A 20,323-nucleotide genomic window follows, 5' to 3' on the forward strand; every position below is an offset into this window, starting at 1 on the left:
TAAGTCCCTGGCTAGTCTTCTAACCACCAGCCCAGGCTTTCTCTTGTGCACCGATTCCCTGGGAGCTGAACCCATGACAGGCCATGCACTGTACAAAGCAGCAACACGGCCATGGAACCATCAAGCCACCGTGTCACAGCTGGCCTACCAGACCCCATGTCCCAACGGCGGGCTGGTGACACTCACATTTGGCTGGGAGCCGGTATCCACAGGTGAGCTTGGCTTTTCCTGTCTCACACCCGCTCAGGGATCGGCATTCCTCTTTCAGCAGCTCCCCGGCAGCCCGGTGAATGCACCCGTCCACTGCAAGGCAGAGAGGAGGCAAAAGGTTATCCTGGCACCACGTAACAGACCAGCAATGTCAGTGATGGGCACGGCAGGGTGCAGTACCGGCTACTGCCACTAGGGGCTTCCAGCGCTTCTGCAGCCCTGCCTGCTGCTTGTGTGTGAGGGGGGCACCATACCTGGTTAACCACCCTACTACTGCTACCGACATATTACCCTTAGCCTGAGAGACTGCAAGGCTGAAGGTCCCAGGTTTTATCCCTGCTAATGATCCACTGCAGGTGATGGGGCCACCCACTGAGGTCAGGGCCCTGTCAGGGTGCTGCACAGACACAGGGAGACGTGCAAGCTCCTGTTCCCTCACGGTCTTGGAGTGGACAAAGGAAGGAGATGAAATGTGCTGAGGCAGAAGGGACTTGCCCTAGGAGGTTAGTGGCATGGGTGAGAATATAACCCAGGCTCCTGCTCTAACCACTAGTCCCCCATGCCCCTCAGATCTGGGAATAGAACCCAAGAGTCCTGACTAGATGGACGTGTCCCTTTGCCGTCCCGCCACAAAGAAGCCAGGGACTAAATTCTTTGCTTAACAGGGAAAGTCAAGGGACCAGGGCCAGGATCCTTCTGTTAGAGGATAAACCCCCTGGCAGCCCCACACTAGCTGTTTGAATGCACACAAGTGTCACATCCCCATCACAGCTGGGAGGTGCTGGAAGAGAGACCCTAGCCCAGATGCTCTCCCCCGCCACACCTGCTCCAATCCTATTAGGGGCCTCAGTCCATTAGAGCTAATGAATCTTGTCTCAGTCCCATTCCCTGCCCCAATGCTTCCCCCAGGGAGAAGTAGGTGGATGGATAATAAAAATAAGCAGAAGCCGATTATAATTATTTTTTGAAAACAATCCCCCCTTTCCAGCGTCCCTAAGCTAGAGGGATTTACACACTGATCTGGGGATTGGCAGCCAGTGGAGGTGTCAGCCATGTGTCAGTCATTGCAGCTGTTGTAATCCACTAGACCCCACTCCCTCCCTGAGCCCAGGAGTGCAGCCCAGTGTGGATATAAAATTTGCATCTGCACCTGCATCTTCAGAAATAATCCGCGGATATTCGCAGCCAAACCCACAGACATCCTCAGCCATACTCACAGATATCCACTGCCACACTCACCAACATCTACAACCACACCCGCAAACATCCACAGCCACGCCCAGATAACCACTGCTACACCCACCATCTACAACCACGCCCAGACATCCAGAGCCACACTCACTGACATCTATAACCACACCCGCAAACATCCACAGCCACGCCCAGATAACCACTGCTACACCCACCATCTACAACCATGCCCACAGACATCCAGAGCCACACTCACCGACATCTATAACCATACTTACAGACATTCACGTGCAAACATCAAAAGCCACACCCACCGACATCTACAACCACACCCACAAATATCTCCAGACACACCTGCAAACATCCACAGCCATGCCCAGATATCCATTGCCACACCCACCAACATCTATAACCAAACCCAGAGACATCCACAGCCACATCCACAAACATGCACAGCCACGCCCAGATAACCACTGCCACAGCCACCGACAGCTATAACCACACCCACAGACATCCAGACCCACGCCCAGGGATATTCACTGCCACACTCACCAACATCTACAACCACAACCGCAAACATCCACAGCCACACCCACAAACATCCACAGCCATGCCTAGATATCCACTGCCACACCCACCAACATCTATAACCACACCCACAGCCATTCACAGCCACACCTGCAAACATCCAAAGCCACACCCACTGACATCTACAACCACATCCACAGCTATGCCCAGATATCCACTGCCACACCCACCAACATCTATAACCACATCCACAGACAGCCACAGTGGCACCCGCAGACATCCACAGCCACGTCCAGGGATATCCACTGCCCTACCCTCCAACATCTACAGTCACACACACAGACATCCACAGCCACATCCACAAACATGCAAAGCCACACCTATCCCCAGCCACACCTGCAGTTATCCACTGCCACACTCACCGAAATATACAACACCCATCCCCAGTCACCCCTGCAAACATTCACAGCCACACCCAGATATTCACAGACACCCAAAGCCAAATCCACAGACATCCCCAGCCACACCTGCAGCTACCCACATCCACACTAGGGATGTAAAATCCTGTTTACTTAGTTAACCAGTTAAATGTTGACTTGGCCCCTTGCCTATCACAGCTGGCCCCTGCGCCTTGGGCACTGGCTGTTTCAGCCCAGCTGCTTCCATTCCTGCGATGGGCTGGGAGTCGCCAGCCTTGCACAGGGCTAGAAATGGCAACACCACCCCCCGGCCCCGCTGCTGCTTCGGGCCTCACGCAAAGCGACTGACTCCCAGCCATTAAGGGTGATGCTCACTGGGTACTGATTAACCAGTTGCCCATTCACGTCCCTAAGCCACACCCGCAGGTATCCACAGCCATCCCTGCGGGTATAACGTGAATATCCGCAAATCTGCAGGATTCAAAAATCCACAAAAATGAGGGGCGGGTTACTGCACCCAAATCCGCGGGGGCGGGTACCTGTGGCTAGAAAGTGGATCTGTGGATTTGCAGGGCACTAGCCAGGAATCCTGGACTCCAGCCCCTGCTCGGATCCACCAGACCCGAGCCCCTCCCAGAGGCAAAGTTAGAGCCCAGGAATCCGGACTGCCCTCCGCCCCACTCTAACCATTAGATCCCCTCCCTCAGTGGGTGGGGCGAGGATGCCCAGGCAGTGGGGGAAGGGCGTTGTCAATGCTGAGTCCATTACAGTGACACATCGATTGGGTGTCTCCATTATGAGCTCGTTGCCAGTCCATCCTGTGAACCATAAAGTGATATTTCACCCCCAGGCCTGGCGGGGGAGTGACCCTGGGGAGGGGAGCAGTGCAGGAACAAGGCACAGAGGGGGAGAGCTACATGCACAGGCACCTGCTTGGGTGTGGGCATGAGGGGTGGAGTGCGATCTAGGGGTGGAGTGCGATCTAGGGGTGGGGCAGCAGTGGAGAAGAAGGGGAAGGGGGCTGGGAGACGGGGGCAGGTGATGCTGGCCGGGGAACACAGAGGAAGATGGACAGCAGCAGTGGGCTCACTGAGGGCATGGTTCCAGCAGGGTTGGGGGGACAGTGAGGGCTGGGGATTGGGTGCTAGTTGGGATGGGGGAACTGCAGAGGATGAGATGAGGGGGTGGGTGGGGGATGGGATGTGAGACCAGCAGGGCATGGGTGCCAGCAGGGTCGGGAGGGACAGTGGGGGTGGGTGCAGCAGGGGATGGAGGGACAGTGGGGGTGGGTGCAGCAGGGTCGGGAGGGACAGTGGGGGTGGGTGCAGCAGGGGATGGAGGGACAGTGGGGGTGGGTGCAGCAGGGTCGGGAGGGACAGTGGGGGTGGGTGCAGCAGGGGATGGAGGGACAGTGGGGGTGGGTGCAGCAGGGTCGGGAGGGACAGTGGGGGTGGGTGCAGCAGGGTCGGGAGGGACAGTGGGGGAGGGTGCAGCCGGGGATGGGGGAGGATGCTTGGAGGCCCACTGTGCCCACGTTCCCCGCGGCTGGCTGCCAGGCTGCGCACGGAGGGGCTATTTTTGGAAGCTCCCGGCCCCGGGGGAAGTGCCTGTCATTTCCACTCTGCACCGCAGAGCTTTGAATGGCCCCCTCCCCGCCCCAGTTTAATTTCTGCTGGATTCACAAATCCCTGGAGCGGGAGTCGGGGGAGAGCTGCCCAGCCCCCAGGCCCCAGCCCTCGCAGAGCCTCCCAAGCCCTCCTAGAGGGACCCCCTCCCCATCCCTCTCACTGCTGGGAAATGGCCGGCTGACTCACCAAACTTACCTCATCCCCCAGCCCCTGGGCTACTCAGTCCTCTGTCCCGGCCTGGATCAGAGCCAATGCCCCCTAGAGGGGAGAGACATTTGCCCAGCCAGCCAGCCAGCCTGCCCCGGGACCAGACACCCCCCGCCCCACAGGTCCATATGGGAAGATAACAGGCCTTGTGTCATGGTGTGCCTGGGGGAGAGAGCTGCCTGGGCCTGTAAGGGTGGGAATTACCTTTCCTGCCAGCCCCAGGGCTGCCCAGCTCACAGCTAAAGCTTTCGCCCTGCAAAACCCCTCCCTACCAAGCCATTCTGGCAGGAACTGAGACCAGGTGGCAGGATGCCCAGGGAGACCTCACGCCAGGAGCAAGCACAGGTCAGGGCAATGGCAGGGCACGCGCCAGTATGTGCGTGTGTGCGGGGTGGGGGTGGGGGGAGACAATTCCCAGCATGCATTGCACACCAGGGCTACAATTCTGCAAAAATATTCTGCACCTAGTCCCCTGCAATGCAGCCACCTCTGGGGTTGTTGAACAGCGATCCCACAGTTACTCCGGGCAGGAGGGAGGGGGCAAGTCTCCAGCACAGGTCTGGGGTCTAGCACAAAACTCAAGCACCCCATCCCGGCTCCCTGAGGAGCAAACAGGGCAGTGCCCATGCTGCAAACAGCCCAGTGTGGGGACAGCACCCCAGAGTCTTGGCCCACAGCACACCCTGCTCTCACCCACTAGGCCCCTCTTCCTGCCCAGACCTGGGGCGGAAACGCAGGAGCCTTACTCCCAGTCCCACAGCTCTAACCATTGGATCCCACTGTCCTCCTCCGGGGTGTGCTCCTTGTTAGTGTGATCTCTCCCCCCAGCTTCCCTGCCCTGCCCTCTGCTGACCCTGCTGGAACGGGTCCCCCAGGGCGACTGGAAATGGCAGCTGCAGGAAGCAGAGCGGTGCCTGCGCGCGTACATGTGTGCATGTGAGGGCATGAAATAAACAACCACACAAGGGCTCTCTGTTGGGGACTGGATGATGCGTCTGGGAACCAGACCGAGGGGACAGACGCACAGAGAGAGCCACTGGGGTTGCCCCTTGGCTCTGGTTTGCAGACCCACAGGGGGTCTGTAGCACAGGGTGTTAAAACACTCAGCATCCTTCCCACCCTACAGATTCTGAGGAGAGGGGCAGCTCAGCAGGGACGACAAGGATTCGGGGGGTGCTCTCCCCCCCAGGTAGTGCAGACCCCAGTGCTCCCGGGCAATGTCAGGGGACACTGCGCTGGCAGGAACAGAGTCGGGCTCACTAGGGGGCACTGCACCATGGGGATCAGTACGGAACCCAGTGTCTCCATCCCATGATATAACCACCGGATCCCAGGACTATTCCGGAGGGGGGAATAAACCCCAGAAATGATGCCTTCCAAGATGCCACTGTTCTCAGCCCCCAGAGTCCTCCCAACCATCCCTGTTCTCGCCAGTAGAGCCCACTCTTCCAGCAGGCCAGTGGAAGGAGCCTGACCAGGCTTGGGCCCAGCTCTCCACAGTCCACGTGGGTCAAGGCACGGTTCCTTTGTCCTTAACTGTCCAGACCACTCTAGGAACGGCTCCCCCTCCGCCCCTGCACCTTCCAGAAGAGCCGTCCACCCACGGAGCATCTGATTAGGCAGCCTGGTCTGTATAATGAAGACCCTAATCCTATCTGAAGGGCAGCGCAATGGGATAGCGCCGGTAATCCACTTCCCCCTTATCCCTTACATAAGGGAATGGACCCTGGAGCCATCTGTCAGCGAGGGATTAATCCTGCTGCAATCTCATCACAGACAATTACGGCTCCCTCCTTCCCTGCGGCAGGGGTCCGGGTTGCCGGGAGCCAGGCACGTAACCGTGCACTAGGAAGGGCCAGTGAGGGACGGATCCCAGCAGGCCTGTGGCCAGTGCTTCAGAAACACAGGCTGTGCTAACCGACCCCTGCTCTCACTCCCCACATGCCTCTCCTCGCCTCGCCTCGCCCACAACAGAACCCAGAAGTCCTGCCGCCCACACCAGCTCTAATCATAAGACCTCGCTCCTCTCCCGGGAGCCGTATTTCCCAGCCCCTCCGCCTCATATTTCACAGCACAGCGCCCCCAACTGCCAAGCTGGGAGGGGAGAGAGCCCCCAACGGAGCCCTGACCCACGCACTGCAACTCCTCATCTTGCACTGCTTAGCCTGGAAAGACCTGGGCCAGCTCCTGCCCCCCGCTGAGCTAGAGGGGCTAACTAGGGGCAGATCTCCGGCTGATGTAAATGGCCCAGTGTATCCGCGTCAGTGGAGCCAATTTATACCTGCCAGTGGATCCAGCCCCACTGAGGCCAATGGAGGTATGGCCAATTTACACCGGCTGGAGTCTGGCACCCTCGAATCGTCTCTGCTGCCCTTGCCAGCCCAGGCTGCCCGTGGGTACGTACGCTTCATGCCGTGGCATCTCTCCTCTGGGGTTTCCCTTCTCTATTCCTGTGCCCAGGAGATGTCTTTTCCAAAGGGGGAAACCATGCCAGGGACTTGCTCTACAGCGGCTGTTGTGTTCAGGCGCCATGCAGAGGGATGCAGGCGGATGTTCAGAGAAGGGGCGGGGGTGGAAGTCAGAGATGGGCTGTAAAGGGCAGAGAGCGTGAAAGATTTGTGATGCAGAGTGGAATGGGTGCTGGCTCAGCAAGTTGGAAGCACCTAGAAGCGGGGGCCGTGGGTCTTTGGAGGGCATGTGGATTGGGGAGGGGAGCTGGGCTTCAAGGTAAAGAGCCAGCGATCCCCACCTCTGTGTCCTGCTTTTTGACTTCCAGATGTGGGGCTGGGGCTATATATGGGCTCCTTCCTTTCTGGCTCTTGAAATAAGCAGCCTGCTTTTCAAATGCTGCGCTGTGGGGCTCAGCACGGGGCGCTGGAAACTAACTGATGGAATGTAATGCTATGGGCACTGCATAGTGTGGGCTCAGCAGGGGGCGCTCTCCCCTCTGGGGCAGTTCCAGTGACAGGTTCTTACTACGGCTGTGTCTAGACTGCAGGTTTCTTTCGGAAGAAGCATTTCCGGAACAGATCTTCCAAAAAAACTTCTTCGGGAAGAGAGTGTCCAGACTGCCAAAGCGATCTGCTTTTCTGACAGGTAGCGCCCACACTGAATAGACGCTCTCTCGCATTTCTGCTGTGATTACTACGGACGGAGTGGCCACCAGAGCACCTGTGCTTTTCCCTCTTTCCTCTTCTTTCGAAAGAACTCCCTCTTCCTCGTTCACACACACCTTTTTCCAAACGGCTTTTTCCTCATAGAAAGAGGTTTACCAATGTTGGAAAATCCCCTCTGTTCTTTCGATTTTTTTCGAAAGAACGGGATTGCAGTGTGGATGTAAGTGAACTTTTTTTTGGCAAAAGGGCCATTTTTCTGGAAAAAAACTCTGCAATGTAGACATACCCTATGATAATTAAACTCCTCTGTGGGGCAGGGATAGCACCCGGGAGTTCAGGCTCCGAGCCCCACCTGCTCTGAACACTACACCTCACTCTTCTCTAAAAGCTGGAAATAGAACCAGGAGAAATCTTGATTCTCAGCCCCTACTGTTCTCATCCACTAGACTAGAGCAAGCCCCTGTTAGATCCTAGGAAGAAGATCTAACACTTGTATGCAAAGTTCATGCATTTCAAAAATGAGCAAATAAAAGATTATCTTTTCCTCCTGCACTTCCAGGGTGTTTCTTTGCCCCAAATGAAAACCGTTGGTCTCTCGTGGAGCCGGACAGAACTCCCCACAGTTCTGACATATTTTCCTGGGTCAGAACACAAAGGTAGAAATGTAACGGGCAGTGACGTTCAGGGAAAACATTCCTATGCAGTCATATGTTTCCTTTCTGTAAGGGTGATTTTATAATATATAATGATCAGTAAAACGATCAAGTGAAAACAAAGCACTAATTTTTCCAGTGACAATTTTGACACAATTAATACGTTGGTATTTTCAGAAGGAAAATATGATCCATCAGAAAAATTTCAGATCAAGAACTGTTGTTTCCTTTTCTTCCGCCTGAATCTAGCTCTTGTCTGATGCTTACAGTGGAAGCAACATGAGAGGGTCTCTCTGATCTGTGTTTGTATAGCCCCTAGCGCAATGGGGCCTGGTGTATGGCAGGGGCTTCTGGAGGGTGACAGTGACACAGATAATAGAGGCCATAAATAGAGCTAGGTACAATAATCAATGTATCACAAACTGATTTTTTGTTTTTTTCAACCAAAACCCTGAAAAATGTCAATGTATCAGGTGTCTGAAAGCCAGAGGGAAAAGGTTACTTTTACCTGGGTAAAATCCCAAATTGTTCCCAATCTGGTGTTACCTCCCAGTTCTCTCCAGAACTAGACTGGAGATGGGATAGGCCCTCCATGTGTGGACTCGGGCTGATCCCCCGCTAGATGCTATATTCAGCCCAAGGGACTTCTCACCCTGGTGTCTGGGCTGTGCTCCTACTACTATGCATGTGGGGAGGCGAACAACAACCCCTGTGGCCTTTGGTGGCTCTGACATTTTAGCGCTTACAGCAGAGGTTGGAGGACTGGGCCAATCTCACCTTTAATCCTGGGCTTATGAAACCACACATGGTACATAGGGGTAAAGCACCAGCTCCGTCCTTCCCCTACGGCTCCTCTGCCCCTCTTTAATTAGATGCAGCTGGCTCCCTGAATGTGAGACCCCAGCCCTCCCCTCCTCCAATCACTAGACCCCACTCCCCTCCCAGAGCCAGCTACAGAACCCTGGAGTCCTGGCTCCCAGGGCTTTGAGGTTTTTCCATGGTAGCTTGTTTATTATTGTCATTATCACAGTTAAGCACATGAGATTTGTTACCCTGGATCCAACCAGAGATTCCCTCCCGCTGCCACCCCAGTCAGAGCAGTTGCCCAACCAGTCAGGTATCCTTTGCTCTCCGCTGCCCCAGCTCACACCAATGGGTGCGTCTTCCCCAGAATTTGGCTCCTTTCAACACAAGAAACCAACAGGTGTTTGTAAAGCAGTGAGCTCCCCAAGGAGGCAATGCTGTATTGCTAGTTCCGTGGCCTGGAACACGAACATCACTGCCTCCTGAAATCTAGCATGAGAGGAGCCCCCCTTGCCCTTGGTTAAACAGGACGGAGGGCATGGGGGGGCATAAAAGTTCTCTGGCAAAGCTCAGAAGTTTTTATCTCCTAAGCCCTGGGTGGCTGCTGGCAAAATGCAATCAGCTGCAGCCGCTGTAGGTGAGGGCCATTGGGAAGGGCGGCTAATTGCGGAGCCCATCTGCAGTGCAGAACGGCACTAACGAGCACGTCTTGTTAATTAAGTCTCAGAGGGCAAGGCCATGGTACGAGTCTGGCAAATATCCCACTTGCTTTCCCTGGTGGCTAATAAATAAGACATGGTGGGGCAGGATGATAAAGGAGGGTTCACGGATTCATGCTTAGCAGAGGCGGGGTTGGCATGGAGAGGCTGTGGCACATTCACACGACAGTCGTGCAGACTATGTGCACGTAGCAGAGGGAGGGGTTAAGTCTGTGTGATAAAGCTGGAGGAGCCCCCCCCATGTTGGCACACAAGGAGGTGTTGCCTTATACATTAAAATTGAATACACTTGGACTGAGGTGCAGATGGACATAGGAGACAGACTTGTTGAGAGTCTCTGGGTTAGGTTAAAAGGGGTAAAAAACAAGAGCAATGTCATACTAAGGAGTGCACTACAGACCACCTACCCAGGCAGAACAGGCAGATGAGGCTTTTTTAAAACAACTAACAAAATCATCCAAAGTGCAGGATTTGGTGGTGATGGGGGATTTCAACTATCCAGACATATGCTGGGAAACTGACACAGCAGGGCGCAGATTATCCAATACATTCTTGGACTACACTGGAGACAATTTTTTATTTCATAAGGTTGAGAAAAGCTGTTGTTGATCTGATTTTAACAAATAGAGAGGAACTGGTTGAGAATTTGAAAGTGGAAGGCAGCTTGGGTGAAAATGATCATGAAATCATAGAATTCATGAATCTAAGGAATGGTAGAAGGGAGAACAGCAAAATAGAGACAATGGATTTCAAAAAGGCAGATTTTAGTAAACTCAGAGAGCTGGTAGGTAAGGTCCCATGGGAAGTAAGGCTTAGGGTACGTCTAGACTACATGCCTCTGTCGCCAGAGGCATGTAGATTAGGCTACCAGGCACAGGAAAATGAAGCAGCGATTTAAATAATCGCAGCTTCATTTAAATTTACATGGCTGCCGCGCTGAGCTGATCAGCTGTTTGTCGGCTCAGCACGGTAGTCTGGACGCGCGGGTGTCAACATCAAAGGCATTTGTCGACCACCCAGGTATGCCTCCTGGGATGAGGTTTACCTAGGTGGTCGACAAATGCCTTTGATATCAACACCTGCGCGTCCAGACTACCGCGCTAAGCCGACAAACAGCTGATCGGCTCAGCGCGGCAGCCATGTAAATTTAAATGAAGCGGCGATTATTTAAATCGCTGCTTCATTTTCCTATGCCTGGTAGCCTAATCTACATGCCTCTGGCGACAGAGGCATGTAGTCTAGACGTACCCTAAGAGGAAAAACAACTGAAGAGAGTTGGCAGTTTTTAAAAGGGACATTATTAAGGGAATGTCTACACAGTGACGCTATTTTGGGATAACGTTTGTTATCCCGAAATAGAGTTCTGCACGTCTTAAAAGCATGGTCGTTATTTCAAAATACATATAAAACAACAGGCTTCTTATTCCAGCTTCCTGTAAACCGCATTGCACAAGGATTAAGGAAGACGCTGGAATAGCGTTGCAAAAAAACCCAAATATGATTCTGGGATGCATTAACAGGAGTGTTGTGAGCAAGACATGAGAAGTCATTCTTCCGCTCTACTTTGCACTGATTAGGCCTCAATTGGAGTATTGTGTTCAGTTCTGGGTACCACATTTCAAGAAAAATGTGGAGAAATTGGAGAAGGTCCAGAGAAGAGCAACAAAAATGATGAAAGGTCTAGAAAACAAGAGCTATGAGGAAAGACTGAAAGAATTGGGCTTGTTTAGTTTAGCAAAGAGAAGACTGAGAGGGGACATGATAACAGCTTACAAGTACCTAAAAGAGTGTTACAAAGAGGAGGGAGAAAAATTGTTCTCCTTGGCTTCTGGGGATAGGACAAGAAGCAATGGTCTTAAATTGCAGCAAGGGAGGTTTAGATTGGACATTAGGAAAAACTTCCTAGCTGTCAGGGTGGTTAAACACTGGAATAAATTGCCTAAAGAGGTAGTGGATTCTCCATGACTGGAGATATTTAAGAGCAGGTTGCATAGACATCTATTAGGGACGATCTAGACAGTGCTTGGTCCTGCTGTGAGGGCAGGAAACTAGACTAGGGATGTTAAATTGCAGTTAATTGACTAATTAAGTAGTTGATGGAATTTCCATCAACTACTCAACTATTCGATAGGCAATTCCACATTGCTCCTTTGAAATGTACAAGAGCTCCCGCTGGGGCTCTTGTACATTTCAAAGGAGGACTGCGGAAATCCGTGTACAGCCTGGGGCCAGCAGGAAGTCCCGCTGACTCTTGGATGCACGTGGGTGCCAGCTTTGAAATCACAAGAGTACCCAGCAGGGGATCTTGTGCATTTCAAAGCCATGGTGCCCGGGGTCAGCGGAGGACTTAAAGTCCCCCGCTGACCCCGGGCTCCATGCTGTGCTGCATGCTGCTAGGAGCCCGGGGTCAGCTGGGGACTCCCCAGCTGATCCTGGATTCTGCTGAAATGCTGCGGGGAGCCTGGAATCATCTGGGCAGGCCCAGTTGACCCCGGGCTCCACAGCGTTGTCAACAGCGCAGATCAGCTGTGCAGTGGCTGCTCCTTTGAAATGCCACCTTGGGATTTCAAAGTGGCAGTGCCACACAGCTGTGCAGCGCTGCCACTTTGAAGTACCCCTTCTCCCCACCTCTAGCAGACCCCATGAATGAAGAAATAGATACATGTGTACATAGATAGATTTGTATGGGGACAGATGGAAGGGTACGTGTATATGTGGTCAGACAGATAGATAGTTGGATGCATGGAGGGATAGATAGATTGATGGATGGATGATGGGTGGGTTCATATGGGGAAAGACAGAGAGGTGGGTGCATATGGGGACAGACAGAGAGATGGGTGCATATGTGGACAGAAAGGTGGGTGCGTGTGGAGACAGAGAGGTGGGTGCGTATAGGGATAAATAGGTGGGTGCATGTGGGGACAGACAGAGAGGTGGGTGCGTATAGGGGTAAATAGGTGGGTGCGTGTGGAGACAGACAGAGAGGTGGGTGCGTATAGGGGTAAATAGGTGGGTGCATGTGGGGACAGAGAGGTGGGTGCATATGTGGTCAGAAAGGTGGGTGTGTGTGGAGACAGAGAGGTGGGTGTGTATAGGGATAAATAGGTGGGTTAGCTAAAATGGGGATAGCTAAAATAGATGGGATCCTACCTGGGTCTGATGACCGTGACATGGTTAAGCAACCGCCTCTAGCCCCAGGGGAAATAGTATGTGATGAGGGCCCCCCATTTTGCTCGTTTGGAAAGGAGCAAGGAGTCTGGCAAGGGAAAGGCCAGGGACAGCAAACACAGGGAGATGGTGCACGGCAAACATGGGTCCAGGCAGCATGCCTCCTCCAGAGAGGGCCTGGGAGCATGAATGCCTGGGCTCTCCCCCCAGCTCTGGGAGGGGAGTGGGGTCTAGTGGTGGGAGTGGCTGGAGTCAGTGCTCCTCGGCTCTCTCCCAGCTCCAGGAGGGCAGTGGCTAGAGCTGTGAAGGAGCATGAAGGGGGTCAGCTCCTGGTAGGAAGAAGAGCCCACAGTGGCTGTTCCGACACGCTCAGCTGTCCTGAAAAGCTGCCTGTGCTGGAGGGAAGTTTTGGGGGTTCTGCGTGGCCGTGACAGAGCTAAATAATGGATAGAGCGGAGATTGTAAAGCGAGAGTGGGGAATAAATAATACAGGCCCTGGGTTATATAAGGGAACTAAATAATAGATAGTAATAATAGTCTATAAATAATGCAGGCCCAGGATCCTGGGACGTGATGAGCTGTGGAGGGAGAAGGGTGGTGGGACAGGGGGTCAGCGTGTGTAAGTGTGTGTGCACGAGAGATTGATCTGTAAGCACTGGATGCTGGCCACAGCCCAGAAGCATTAGAACACAACAGGGGCTGTCTGTGTCCCACTATCCTCCCTGGCAAGAGACAGAACCCAGGTATCCTGACTGCAACCCTCCAGCTCTAACCACTAGTCTCCACTCCTTTCCCAGCACTGGGGTCAGAACCCGGAGTCCTGCTTCCCAGACCTCTGATCTAACCATTAGACCCCACTCCTCTCCCAGAGCTGAGTCCAGAACCCAGAAGTGCGAGATTTAAATGCATAATGCATGTACTTTGTGATTCATCAACCGGGCGGGCTGGGCTAGTGTGGTCCCAACTCAGCACCCCTGGTGGCTGTCCCCGCAGGAGCCAGCCTGTCCTGGGGCTGGGAAAGACAGCCCCTCCTTGCGCTGCTGAGCCCACGGGCACTGGGCTCCCATTCACACCCCTCCGGGCCTACCTCTCACCAATCTCGAGGTGTAAATAGGCTCCTTCCCGCAGCTCGGTTTGTGTGGTAGTGGCAGTGTAGCTGGGGGTTGGGCTGTGACTGGGGAGAGGGGGTTGCTATTGCAGGAAGGAAAAGAGTCTATTGCAGTCCCAAAGCTGGGACTATCACCCTCCCAGCTGCCCCTGCACTGGCCATTAGACACTACTCCCTTCCCAGACCCAGGGACAGAGCCCAGGAGACCTGACTTCCACTCATAGCCTGTTATAAACCACTAACCGCCCCTCCCCTCCCTTCCCCTCCCAGAGCTGGGGAGAGACCCCAGGAGTCCTGTTAGACATACCCTGGACTGCGCTCACAGCAAGTATCAACACGTCTCCTGTTCCATGGACTGAGTTTGCCAGGTTTCAGTTTGGTTCCCTGGCAGCCTGGCTGGGGCTGTGAAAAGCCATGGCAGTGGGGCTGGCCAATCTGCCCTAGGGCGCAATGTCTCCTGCAACAGGTGGCCTAGGGCTCCCCTAAAGCACCTTAGGGAACAGGTGCTCTCTGTCCTACCCTTGCAGTTCATCTCTCCACCAGCGGGAGCCCTGGTGGGGCAGGGAGAGGAGCCAGTGCGGCCCTAGGGCATGGAATGGGCAGCAGGGGCTGCCCAGGAGGGCGCATGCCAGAGAGAGAGATACGCAGGAGATAGAAAAGAGCGAGGGCAGGATGCTGCTCCAGGTGATCTTGCTGTGTGGGAGACGGTCAGACAGGCCGGGGCAGTGAAGGAGAAGAAAGGAGGGAAAGCCGAGCGAGGGAAGGAGAGTGCAAAGGGGAGGGAGTGAAGATGTGAGATAAAAGGGGGGCAAATGGCAAGGACGGAGGATCCAGCATGGTGCTGCAGCCCATCCCCCACCCCTAGGCTTCCTGGGCATGTTGGATCTCACTCTCCCTCCCCAAATGCCCCCCAGTTGTGTGCTTGTTAGCCCAGGTCAGCTGGGGACTCGTTATCTAAGCCAGACTTCAATTAGAGCTTGTTTACCTGTAGCCCAGGGCTCTCGAGGGGCTGGGAAGACAGAACGCCCTGGAAAACAACCTCATGCCCCACATGGCTCACAGCAGGGGCAGGGCAGTTGAGTGGGGGAGGGGGCAGGGCTGTTTTCTGGGTCCCACATTAGCAGAATCCCTCCCATCCATAGAGCCCCCTTCCTCGCACCCCAACACCAGCAGTTCCCTCGTCCCCAGAGCCTGCCCCATCCCACCCCTGCCCTGCGAGCTCTGCAGTCCACACCCATAATGCCAGGTACATTCTCAATCGATTTCCCCTGTGTCCTCCAGCACGTCCTGCTGCCAACACTGGTCACACCAGTGCCTGAGTGAGCAGCAAGCCCAGATCCCTGCACTGGGCCCAGACTCCGCTCCAGTAGCTCCAAACAGTGTCTGGGGAGGGTCCACAAAACCCAGCTGGACACTTCTGGGGATACATTTCTGGCCACACCTGGTGACGACTGATTCCATGGCCCTGGCCCAATCCAAGACTCCATCTGTCTTAAGAATAATTTAGTCCCAAGATGCTCTTGTGGTTCTAGATCCTCGCCTTGATGATGGCTCTAAATCCTTGCTCCTGCTGAAGTTTTAAGCCTTACCTGTATAGTTGTTCTGGAGCCATGTGTCTATTGTGGTTCAAGATCTGTGCCTCCATGGTGGTTACAGACTCATGAGATGGAGTGCTAGACCCAGGTTCAAGGGGTTCTAGATAATGAGATACCTGGTGGTTCCATGATCCTTGACCACATAGTGTTTCTAGATCCAGACATGTTGTTCTAGATAACCAAATCTATCAGGATGCTAAACATAGTCATATGAGGTTATAGACAGATGGTCTGAAAGCTGCTTTAGTTCATGGATGCTAAAGATTTTAGATAACTCCTTGTGTGGTGGATCTAGATCCATGTTCCTATGGTGGTTCTATTGTTTCTATGGTAGTTCTATATCCAGTTTTGCATGGTCATTCCAGATCTAGACTCCAGTGACTGTTCTAGATCCTGGCCCCAGTAGTAGTTACATAGTCACATGATTGTTCGTGATAACGGCCGATGTCAGGGCTAGACCTACACTCAGATCTTGACCCCGATTGCAGTTCTAAGCCTATAGCAGACTTACACTCCTAAAGCAGTTCCAGACTCAGACTCCTAGGGTGGTTCTAAGCCTAAATTGCTATTGCAGTTCTAGAGTAGAGCTGGCCTAATAATTTTTGTTAATGTCTGCTCTGGGGTCTAGGTCTGAACTACTGGAGTATTTCTAAGCCTGAGTTGTTGTAGTGGTTCTAGGTCTGGGTTGCAGTGATTTCACACCTGCCAGTGCTGATCAGGTTGAGTAGTGCTGTGTGAAGCAGCGGAGATTTGGGGTGGGATTAGCAGGTGCTAGTCCAGTTCCCAAGCCAATCAGGTTGCTTCTGGGATGTGGCATGACACTACTCCCTGTGCCGTCTGCCCTATCTCTGTCTCTGATCTCAAAGCTCCACCTACTTCAGGGCAGCTGGGAAAGCAGCCATACACACCAACCTGTTTGTAAGAAGCAGGGGATGTTGCTTACAGGGGGCAGGAGTGACAGCGTGTGAGAGGAGTAACCTGTCATGGGATAAGAGGGAAGATCCTCTCATGGACTGATAACTGATTAAAAGACAGGAAACAAAGGGTAGGAATAAATGGTCAGTTGTCAGAATGGGGAGAGGAAACTAGTGGTGTCCCATAGGGGCTTGTGCTGGGACCAATCCTATTTAACATATTCATAAATGAGCTGGAGACTGGGGTAAACAGTGAAGTGGCAAAATTTGCAGATGATACCAAACTGCTCACGACAGTGAAGTCCAAAGCACACTGTGAAGAGCTTCAAAAGGATCTAACAAAACTGGGTGATTGGGCAACAAAATGGCAGATGAATTTTAATGTTGATAAATGCAAAGTAATGCATATTGGAAAACACAATCCCAACTATTACAGACCGTTAAGTCTAACATCAGTACCGGGCAAATTAGTTGAAACTACAGTAAAGAATAAAATTGTCAGACACATGGATGAATATAATTTGTTGGGGGAAGTCAACATGGTTTCTGTAAAGGGAAATCATGCCTCACTAATCTGCTAGAGTTCTTTGAGGGGGTCAACAAACATGTGGATGAGGGGGATCCAGTGGATATAGTATACTTAGATTTCCAGAAAGCCTTTGACAAGGTCCCTCATCAAAGGCTCTTAAGTAAAGTAAGTTGTCATGGGATAAGAGGGAAGGTCCTTTTGTGGACTGATAACTGGTTAAAAGACAGGAAACAAAGGGTAGGAATAAATGGTAAGTTTTCCAAGTGGAGAGAGGTAACTAGTAGGGTCGCTAAAGGGTGTGTCCTGGGACCCATCCTATTCAACTTATTTATAAATGATCTAGAGCAGGGATGGGCAATAATTTTTGGCTGGGGGCCACTTCAAAAATTTTTGAAGTGGCCCCAGGCTGCCCCAGAAGGGGCGGGGCCTAAACCAGAAGGGGTGGGGCCAGGATGCTTCTGGGCTTCCCTGCCCACAGATCATGATTGGTCTGGGGGTGGAGGGAGCCCCTTTGTCCTCCCTTTCTCAGTAGGCACCTATGCCCCTGGGCAGGGCGGGAGGAAGCTTTGTGCACTCCCCCGCCCCCAGACCCTAATTGGCCTGGGGACGGGGGAGTGGCAAGGCCTCTGTGGGCCAGATCAACACGCTTGGTGGGAAGAATTCAGCCCACGGAGGCCACGCCTGATCTAGAGAAAGGAGTAAATAGTGAGGTGGCAAAATTTACAGATGATACCAAACTGCTCAAGATAGTTAACACCAAAGCAGACTGGGAAGAGCTTCAAAAAGATCTCACCAAACTAAGTGACTGGGCAACAAAATGGCAAATGAAATGTAATGTTGATAAATATAAAGTAATGCACATTGGAAGAAATAATCCCAACTATATATACAATATGATGGGGACTAATTTGGCTACAACTACTCAAGAGAAAGATCTTGGAGTCATTGTGGATAGTTCTCTGAAAACATCCACTCAGTGTGCAGCGACAGTCAAAAAAGCAAACAGAATGTTAGGAGTCATTAAAAAAGGGTTAGAGAATAAGTTAGAAAATATCTTAGGGTATGTCTACACTACCCTCCTAATTCGAATTAGGAGGGTAATGTAGGCATACCGCACTTGCAAATGAAGCCCGGGATTTGAATTTCCCGGGCTTCATTTGCATAAGCGGGGAGCCGCCATTTTTAAATCCCCGCTGGTTCGAACCCCGTGCAGCACGGCTACACGAGGCACAAACTAAGTAGTTCGAACCAGGCTTCCTAGTTCGAACTACCGTTACTCCTCATTCCACGAGGAGTAACGGTAGTTTGAACTAGGAAGCCTAGTTCGAACTACCTACTTCGTGCCCCGTGTAGCCGTGCTGCACGGGGTTCGAACCAGCGGGGATTTAAAAATGGCGGCTCCCCGCTTATGCAAATGAAGCCCGGGAAATTCAAATCCCGGGCTTCATTTGCAAGTGCGGTATGCCTACATTACCCCGCTAGTTCGAACTAGCGGGGTAGTGTAGACATATCCTTATTGCCGCTATATAAAACCATGGTACGCCCACATCTTGAATACTGCATACAGATGTGGTTGCCTCATCTCAAAAAAGATATATTGGTATTGGAAAAGGTTCAGAAAAGGGCAACAAAAATGATTAGGGGTTTGGAACAGGTCCCATATGAAGAGAGATTAAAAAGACTTGGATTTTTCATCTTAGAAAAGAAGAGATTAAGGGGGGGATATGATAGAGGTCTATAAAATCATGACTGGTGTGGAAAAAGTGAATAAGGAAAAGTTATTTACTTATTCCTACAGTATAAGAACTAGGGGACACCAAATGAAATTAATAGGCAGCAGGTTTAAATCAAACAAAAGGAAGTTTTTCTTCACTCAACACACAGTCAACCTGTGGAACTCCTTGCCAGAGGATGCGGTGAAGGTTAGAACTTTAACAGGGTTCAAAAAAGAGGTAGATAGATTCATGGAGGTTAGGTCCATCAATGGCTATTAGCCAGGATGGGTAGGAATGGTATCCCTAGCCTCTGTTTCTCTGGAGGTGGGTGACAGGGGAGGGATCATATTACCTGTTGGGGAAACTGGTATTGGCCACTATCAGCAGACAGGATACCGGGCTAGATGGACCTCTGGTCTGACCCAGTGTGGCCATTTTTATGTTCTAATGTATATGTATAAAATAATGAGGACTAAATTAGCTGTTACCATTCAAGAGAGAGATCTTGGAGTCACTGTAGATCAGCATTTCTTAAAGCGTGTTCCGTGGTACACTGGTGTCCCGCGAGGAGTTGGAGGTGTGCCGCAGAGAACAGAGTTCAAAATGGCTGTCCTTAAAAGGGCAATGCCTGCTCTCCTGATAAAAGGGCAAACTGGGTTTTTTTGCTTAACTTCTTTTCCTGTCTTTTTTTGTTTGTTTATTTTGCACAACAACTTTTCCCTTGGGAATGGCTGCCCTTAAAGGGGCAAGCCTCCCTTTTTTTTATGCTCAACAAAAAAATCCTTGGTGTTCCCCATAAAAAAAAATTATTGTTTGGTGTTCCTTGGTCTTAAAAAGTTTAAAAAACACTGTTGTAGATAGTTCTCTGAAAACATCTACTCAATGTGCAGCAACAGCCAAAAAAGCAAACAGAATGTTGGGAAAGGGATAGAAAATAAGACAGCACATTTCTTATTATCTCTATATAAATCTATGGTACTTCCACATTTTGAATTCTGCATACAGATATGGTCCCCTCATTTCAAAAAAGATATCTTGGCATTGGAAAAAGTTCAGAAAAGGGCAACAAAAACAATTAGGGGTTTGGAATGGCTGCCATATGAGGAGAGAGTAATAAGACTGCAACTTTTTAACTTGGAAAAGACAACTAAAGGGGGTATGATAGAGGTCTATATAATCATGACTCTTTGGAAAAAGTGAATAAAGAAGAGTTTGGTGACAAGAACTAAGGGTCAGCAAATGAAATCAGTAGGTAGCAGGTTTAAAACAAACAAAGGGAAATATTTGTTCACACAACGGATGGTCAAACTGTGGAACTCCTTCCCAGAAGATGTTGTGAAGTCCAAAACTATAACAGGGCTCAAAGAAGAGCTACATAAATTCATGGAGGATAGGTCCATCGATGGTTATTTGCCAGGCAGGGCAGGAATGGTGTCCCTAGTCTCTGTCAGAAGTTGGGAATGGGCGACTGAGGATGGATCACTTGATGATTCCCTGCTCTGTTCATTCCCTCTGGGGCACCTGGCATTGGTCATTGTCAGAGGACAGAATACTGGATTAGATGGATCTTTGGTCTGACCCAGTATGTTATGTTATGTTATGTTATGTTATGTTATGTTATGTTATGTTATGTTATGTTATGTTATGTTATGTTGAGGGATGTAATAGTGGAGTCGATTAACTGATATGCAAAAGCTTATTGGTTAATGCTATAGACTACGTCCATTTCTCCCCCCCTACACACACCCTAAATACATATTTTAGCAGGCTGGCCAGCAACCTGGCTCATTCCTAGCTTGCGATGGGTCCGGGACCTACC

At 51.6% G+C, this 20,323-nt stretch overlaps 1 protein-coding gene across 4 annotated transcripts in view; it reads right to left on the reverse strand.

Annotated features, from left to right (window-relative positions):
- Window positions 1–20,323, reverse strand: part of MACROD1 (mono-ADP ribosylhydrolase 1) — a 227,060-nt gene that overhangs the window by 13,006 nt on the left and 193,731 nt on the right. For all 4 annotated transcript variants that reach the window (XM_089781167.1, XM_089781166.1, XM_075939105.2 and 1 more), the window contains one exon: window positions 187–303. In XM_089781167.1, the coding sequence (XP_089637293.1) occupies window positions 187–303 (117 nt within the window). The remainder of the gene's footprint in view (window positions 1–186; window positions 304–20,323) is intronic.

The sequence above is a fragment of the Pelodiscus sinensis genome, chromosome 11 (genome assembly GCF_052426305.1).
Source record: "Pelodiscus sinensis isolate ZL-2025 chromosome 11, ASM5242630v1, whole genome shotgun sequence".
Lineage (NCBI taxonomy): Eukaryota > Metazoa > Chordata > Testudines > Trionychidae > Pelodiscus > Pelodiscus sinensis.